Source organism: Mycteria americana, chromosome 3 (genome assembly GCF_035582795.1).
Source record: "Mycteria americana isolate JAX WOST 10 ecotype Jacksonville Zoo and Gardens chromosome 3, USCA_MyAme_1.0, whole genome shotgun sequence".
NCBI classification, from domain to species: domain Eukaryota; kingdom Metazoa; phylum Chordata; class Aves; order Ciconiiformes; family Ciconiidae; genus Mycteria; species Mycteria americana.
The window spans coordinates 121,668,752-121,675,343 of record NC_134367.1 but is presented as its reverse complement, the minus strand read 5'-3'; the positions used below and the strand labels follow the sequence as shown (position 1 = coordinate 121,675,343).

Sequence of the window (6,592 nt, the reverse complement as noted above, 5' to 3'; positions counted from 1 at the left end):
TTTGGAATCTGCAGTCCTAACAAGCTCAGCCAAGTTTTGTAAGCTGAAGATCCCCATTTATCTTTATCGTGTCAATTGCTGACAGTGTTTCAATACGGTGGTAAAAATCAAAGAGCTGATGTCCATCCACAAATATTCTAAAACGGGGATGCTCGCAAAGTATCTCAACCTGTAAAAATAAAATGATGAAGCATGTTGTTCACAGTGTAACTGGGAAGTTATTTCACAGAATACAGAGAGCACTCCATTAGCCTTTAAGCAGTGTTGGTGTGGTTACACATTTTGCTACTTACGTGCCACCTAACGGCCAGGGCTGAGACCAGTTTGCCCCCAATGACACCAGTTACACTATGACGGATCTGCTCTTACTTCACGGGGACGTTAATCCAATCTCACGCTGTCGTGGTGGGAAAGACTCGGGAACCACTGGCATCAGGGATGTTTTGCCTCTTGGAATAATGCCAGAAACAGACTCAAACTGCTAATTACAGGGGGAAGAAATTGTATCTCCAACCCAAATCTTGCATTCCTTGCTACAGAATTTTTTTTGCTGCAGAACAAGAGGGCAGTTCCCTCTGCAATGCTTTCCATGCTTCCGTTAATTTACTGGAAGGGAGCGAACATGAGAGGAGAGATAGGTTTGCCCTCCCCTCCCACACGTACTCACACAGCTGCTGCAAAACTAAAAAGCCTTCACTACTGTGGCTGCAGACAGCCCAGGACTCTCTGTTGGACTAGACTCCATACTGGGGCTGCAGTGAGGGAAAACGTGGTGCAGGATGGCTTGAATTCAGCTAGACAGTTCACGAGGCACAAACAGGATCAGGGAGGGACACAGGTCATGCCTCCTCCTACAGCCCTGCAGAAATGCTCTGGAAAAGCAACAAAGCCTGGAGCTGAACAGGCTTGGACAGGTTGGGAGATTCCTGATGTTAGGGGTGGCTTGAGAGGGTGCCCTGTAGTTAAGCTTCACTGGAGCTGGCCCCGGCAGGAAGCAGGGATATGAAGGCACAGAACGTGCGCTTCTCGTACAGGCCCTCGGAGACATCCAGGTCCAGACAGGCTAAGAAGAAAATCTACACGGAAGCCACATGTAAATCCTGGGTCATTTCAAGAGGCTGGTAGTCTGGAGTGAAGTGCTGCTTCCAGGCACTTGACTCTGCTGCTATTACAGCGTATAAAAATGGGAACGGGGCCAGTGATAAACTGAGTGAGCCAAAGCCTGACTAACTTAGGGCACATTGCAGTGGGAGAAGTGGCAGCAGACAGTCCAGGAGAGCTGAAGCTCCTGGGGACCTGGTAGCACACCATGTAACACGGAAGCGCCCGTGCTGCTGTGTAGCTCCTGTGTCACTGTGGTAGGCGCACCCAGCCTTAGGCCTTGTTATGTAAAAGATATGGTTAGCCTCAACACTGCTTACGATCCATTTTTTCAGATCACCCTGGGCCATGCCAGAATGATAATTGGACTGGATCACAAGTAATTGGCAAGAACACTTAATAGTCTAATTTATTCACTGAGAGGGAGACCATGAAAGGTACAAAGTCAATTGGGGCCTAAATTCCATTTGTGCATTTTGGGGAAAAAAGAGGAGGGAAAAAGAAGAAAAAGAACAACAACTCCCTGTCTACAGTATCTCATGCCAAACGTACAATATTGCTGTCCTCTAACACCAACTGTCATTAGTGGGACACCCACAAAACATGCTCTGGGTAATTTGTCTGGCTTGTGTGAGGGCCCAGCCACCATCCACTGCAGCAGGTAGCATAACCCTCTCAGCCAGAGCAGGACCAAGCCTCCAAGCCCTTTCAAGTGCATTTCCCACACGCACCAAAGGGTGTTGCCAGTTCTGATGGGAGCGTTTGTAGAAGCAAGTAGAGCGCAACCAATTCACAGCAAAACCAGTCATAAACACCCTCTCAAAGCCCAAGCATCTGGGGAGATGGTGAGTTTTTAGGGTTGGGGGAGATTATCTTGGGGGCAAGAAGGATTAAGAGAGTTTGGCAGCTGGTCAGAGCATTGGCATTTAGCAGAGGGGCCAGCGAGGTTTCATAAGAGGGGCGGGGAGGAGGAGGAGGGGTTTTCTGGGTCAGCCGCATGGAGAAGGCATGCAGCCTTTTTTCCTCAATGTTGTGAAGCCACTGAGAGAGAAGCAGCCCTCTGCAGCTGCATACTTTGTTACTCCTGATTTGCAAAGACATCTTCACACAACCATAAACACTACAGATGGGAATCTGCTTCTAGGTCAATCCAGGCCATCCCTTGCACCACAGCATTTCCACGTACACCATTTTCAAGTGACTACAGACTTAAATTTGACAGGAGATTTAATCCCAGGGTTCACAAAAGAATACCACTAGTGCTTAGCTGTTTAATCTGCTAACACGAAGGGCTACGGTCAACCTCAGTGTAACATCCCTGGAGACAAAGGATGAACGAGATCCTTATTAGCTGCAATAAACTGCAAACACTACATCCATTAAAAAAACCATCAAAACATATGGCAGTCCCACAGAGTATTTACATTCTCCAGTAATAACCTGTAATGCACTAATAACATAGAGGTACTTTTTAATTTATAGCTATAAAACTAAGCTCAGGAAGTGCACTTCATCACACAGTATTACAACCTCCGACTTGTCATAGCACCCTGGTGAGGTGTTCATAGCCCCATCTGAACTGCCTGCAGTTGCACATGGCAGCGGGATCTCTGCACAACTTCTGATCGATACAAACAATCCGGCAACCGGTGTCTCAACTGGAGAAGCGTGGGTTACACTGATTTCATGAGAGGCAAGTTGGGTTCTGCTGCGACTCTGATCATATTACACTTTATCAGATACGGCACATGCCGCTGTCATCCTGATACTCACCCTAAAAGGCTGGTCCGGTATAAACGGAAAGTAAGGAATAGATGATTGCTCTTCCCCCCATTCTCCAGCTACACAAGAGTTTCTGACAAACTGTCTGTCTGTAAACACGGCTTTCAGTTCAATAGCTACATCCGCAGGAGGATCTTCTGACTCCCCGCAAGTCAGACTGATGCCAAAGCTGCAACACAAACAGAACGGCTCTCCTTCAGCCAGAAACAAGCAAATAAGCCCCAAATGCTGCCGGTTTCATTTCTCAACTTATTAAAGCCATTGATGGTATAGCAGCATGGGGGGGTGACAGCTCAGCTCATTCAGGGAATGCTCTGAAAGCTCAGCAAGGACAAGAACATGGTTATAGCATATATATATATATGTGTGTGTGCATGTGCGTTGTGCATATATGTGTATATATATGTATACATATATGCGCTATATGCTCCTTTACTCCCAAGTGAAATGTTGGGAAACAGGATCCCTTAAAGAAATGCCCCCTCTATGGGTCAAAGGAGAAATCAGCACGCTATATTTAAAATGATAAAAATAATCCCTCTCCAGAAAGGAGGGATACGTGTGTATGTGTGTGTTTGTGCGTGTGGCCTCCCCCCCTCGCCCCCTCCCCGGGCCCAGCGCTCCCGGGGCGGGCAGCCCTGCCCGGGTGTTACCTCTCGGGGTTGAGGTCCACTATGCCCATAACTAAGATCTTCTTTCCCGGCCTCATTCCTCCTTTGATGTGCCCACAGAAGGGGACGATCTGGAAAGGACAGGGGGGAGGGTGGCGAGGGTCAACTCGGCATCAGCGGCGGCCGCCGTTGTGCAGCCGTGGGGGGGGGGGGTGGGTGGTTAAATGCGTTTAAAAAAAAAAAATAATAACCCCCCCCCCCCAAAACCCCAATAAAGGTGATTTACCAGGCGAGGGAAGTACACATCAGCTTGCACCGGGGATCCCAGGGAGTTGTTTAAATGCCCGTCCTCTATTTTCTGCAGGTAAAACGGAGAGCGCTGAGGCAGGGGCAGGCGGAGCCCCTCCCGGCCCCCCCCCGCCGCTCCGCTCCGCTCCGCAGGTGCCCGCCGTGGGGGGCCTGCCCTGCCCGCCCCCCCCCAGCCCCGTCCCGGTCCCCGTCCCGGAGCCCCGGGGAGGGGGCAAAGCGGCACTCACCAGCGCGTCCCGCTCGGCCACAGTCCCCGCCATCTTGTGGAAGCGGCGGCGGCGGTGGCGGCGCTGGGGACGGGGAGGAGGGGGACCAGCGGGGGCGGGGGAGAGGGGGGGTGGGAGGGGGCCGTGTGGCAGCCCCGGCGGCTGAGGGGCAGCGGCGGAGCCGGAGCGGGAGCGGAGCCGGTGCAGAAGTAGGAAGGCGAGGAGTAGGAGGAGGAAGGGGAGGAGGAGGAGGAGGGGAGGAGGTGACCGGCTCTGCCTCGCCCGGCGGGGAGCCCAGCCCCTGGCCCGGGGGGGGAGCCGGGCAGGGCGGGGGCTGCTGCCGCTTCCTCCGCTCCGCTCCGCTCGGCAGCCTGCCCCGGGGCAGGGCTCGGCTGGAAGGGCCGCAGGGCCCGGCCCCGAACGGGGAGACCCCGGCCCCGAACGGGGAGACCCCGGCTCGGCGGGCCTGGCCACGCTCGGGCCGCGGCCCCGCTGAGGGGGGGCGGCTGGAGCAGGGGGGGGGGGTGGCGATGGTGGGCCCGGGGTAGGCCCTGGCAGGGCCCGGCCGGCCTCCGGGCTGGTGGGGGCCCGGGGACCCTCACCTGGGGCCTGCAGGTGATGAGTGCTGGGAGAGGGGCCGCAAGAGCCCCGCGCCCCGTGTTTCAGGGAGCGTCTTTATTTCTGAGCTTGGACACCCCGGCAAAGAGGCCGAGGCGGGAGTTTTGGGTAACTCCCCTTCTCCAGAAGTGGAGAGACGGCTCAGCCCCCCCAAAATGAGCCGTCACCCCATTCCCCTGCGTGCCGGCGTGCCCGGCCCCACGGCAAGGACCTTCGGGGGACCGAGTCCCCGAGGGGCAGCTTTGGTGGGACAACATTTCCTGCGCGGGCGGCACGGCCTGTCAGAGCGGGCGGTTGCCGAGCGTGCTGCTGGGCGAATTGCAGCCTCTCAGCCAAGTCAGGCAGCAGCTCCTTTGAAATCCTCCCTGCCAACCTCCTAATGAGACACGGTAATTGCATAAGTCGGTCGGCTGTCGGTGGCTCGTTACAGAGCGGGAGCTCCTATTTACATGCAGTGTCCATAGTTATGCAACGTGGCGGTGTCTGTGGGTGTCCCGCTCTGCTGAGAGCACGGCGAAGCTCCAACCGAGGCCACCAGCCCTGCTCGTGGCTGCCATGCAATGCCAGGAATCCCTCGCCTTTACCACAGCAGGAGTGACTTGTCCCGGCAAGCATGCTGTAATGATCCTGTTGACGAGTTTAGGGTCCTGAGGGGGGGAATTGAGGAAGGCTTTCTTCTGGCTTCCTCGCTACTGGGGTTTGGTGGCATGAACATCCCTTTGGCAACGTGACACAGCAGCTGGGCTTGGCCTGCTTTCTGCAGGACCTCACATGGGTGGCTTGGCTTTTCATGCCTCTTAGCTGCGCGTTGGGCTGGGTTGGTGAATGTCACTGTCCTTCCTCCTCTGAGGCGCTCTGAGGATTAATTACTCATGTTGTGTAAAGTGGAGTGGAAGAAGCTAAGTCACTGCAATGCGTAGGGTTTCAATATGATGGTGTGTGTCCGTTGGGAAACGCTTGTAATCAGTAGGTGATGCCATTTGAGAAATCAAGAGCTACTGAGAGTAAGTAAAGATTGTGCAAGTGTTTAGACGCTTGGTTATTTTTTCAGCAGTGCCCACTAATTTGAGGATGTTTTCATCTCTGGATGCCCAGCTGGAGATGGCTCATAAAAGCTTATGTTTGTGCATACAGCTCTGCTGTAAGTCACCTACTGAAGTCATGGCTTCTTCAGTTGTACCAGCACAGCTGGACATGAAGGCAGTGGGCATCCCTGTGGCCCAGGTCTCGGTATGGGAAAACCACTGGACCATTTTCTTCATGCCAAAACATTGTGTGTCAGCTGTCGCTGCATAGAAAAGCACCTTCCTCAAATACTGCCAGGAGACTGAATTCGTAAACAGTGCAGTAACATGAAACCATCACACATTAGAAACAGTTGGCTTTCGAGTGGTGAGTTGAGTGCGTTTGTAAGTTCACCACAAAGAGGAACTGGAGTCAGCTTGATGGTTTGTTAGCTCCTGTGTGCTGCTCACCTCTGTCCCCACCGGTGCTGATGCCAGCTGCATTATGCTTTTTTTTCTCCTGTTAGCCTAAGAGAGAACAGAAATTGCCCTAAGCTTTTTATTTTTATTTGGTGGTGCAGTGTTACATGATGCCCAAAGAGCTCTTTTCAGAACACATCATCTTTTCCTCTGCTGTACAGGGAGCCACTTTATTGGGTAAGATTAAATTTGTTGGATATAAAATCAGGCCAGCCAGTCCTTTGTGCCAAAGCATGAATTCTTGTGAGGAGAGAGGTCATCATTATGTCTTTGTTTTGTAGCTGGTTTTAATTGAACTTTTGCATTTCAAAATAATTAAATAGCAAGACTCGGCCATTTGGCTAGCTGCTTTGCCTTGTGTTTGTCTTTTGTGGTGTGTTTTCTGAAAACTAGCACAAATGCAACATTTGTTTTGTTGTCCATGGAAAGATTGACTGGAACAACCTGCAGTATGAAGTTATGATGGGGGAGGACGTTCATG

General features: G+C 52.6%; 1 protein-coding gene across 1 annotated transcript; it reads right to left on the bottom strand.

Annotated features, from left to right (window-relative positions):
* Nucleotides 1–25: 25 nt before the first annotated feature.
* Nucleotides 26–4,268, bottom strand: LGALSL (galectin like). Its single transcript, XM_075496854.1, has 5 exons — nucleotides 4,031–4,268; nucleotides 3,781–3,852; nucleotides 3,537–3,625; nucleotides 2,875–3,052; nucleotides 26–169 (listed from the first exon to the last, which is right to left on the bottom strand). The coding sequence occupies exons 1-5, from the start codon at nucleotides 4,061–4,063 to the stop codon at nucleotides 26–28; spliced, it is 516 nt and encodes a 171-aa protein (XP_075352969.1). The 5' UTR covers nucleotides 4,064–4,268.
* Nucleotides 4,269–6,592: the final 2,324 nt, after the last annotated feature.

Excerpts from the sequence above, each read along its gene's own strand:
- LGALSL (XM_075496854.1), bottom strand. The coding sequence starts at position 4,063 with ATGGCGGGGACTGTGGCCGAGCGGGACGCGCTG. Across the intron at positions 3,626-3,780 it reads ATGTGTACTTCCCTCGCCTG|ATCGTCCCCTTCTGTGGGCA; the intron begins GTAAATCACCTT and ends TGTCCTTTCCAG. Across the intron at positions 3,053-3,536 it reads GTGGACCTCAACCCCGAGAG|CTTTGGCATCAGTCTGACTT; the intron begins GTAACACCCGGG and ends TTTGTGTTGCAG.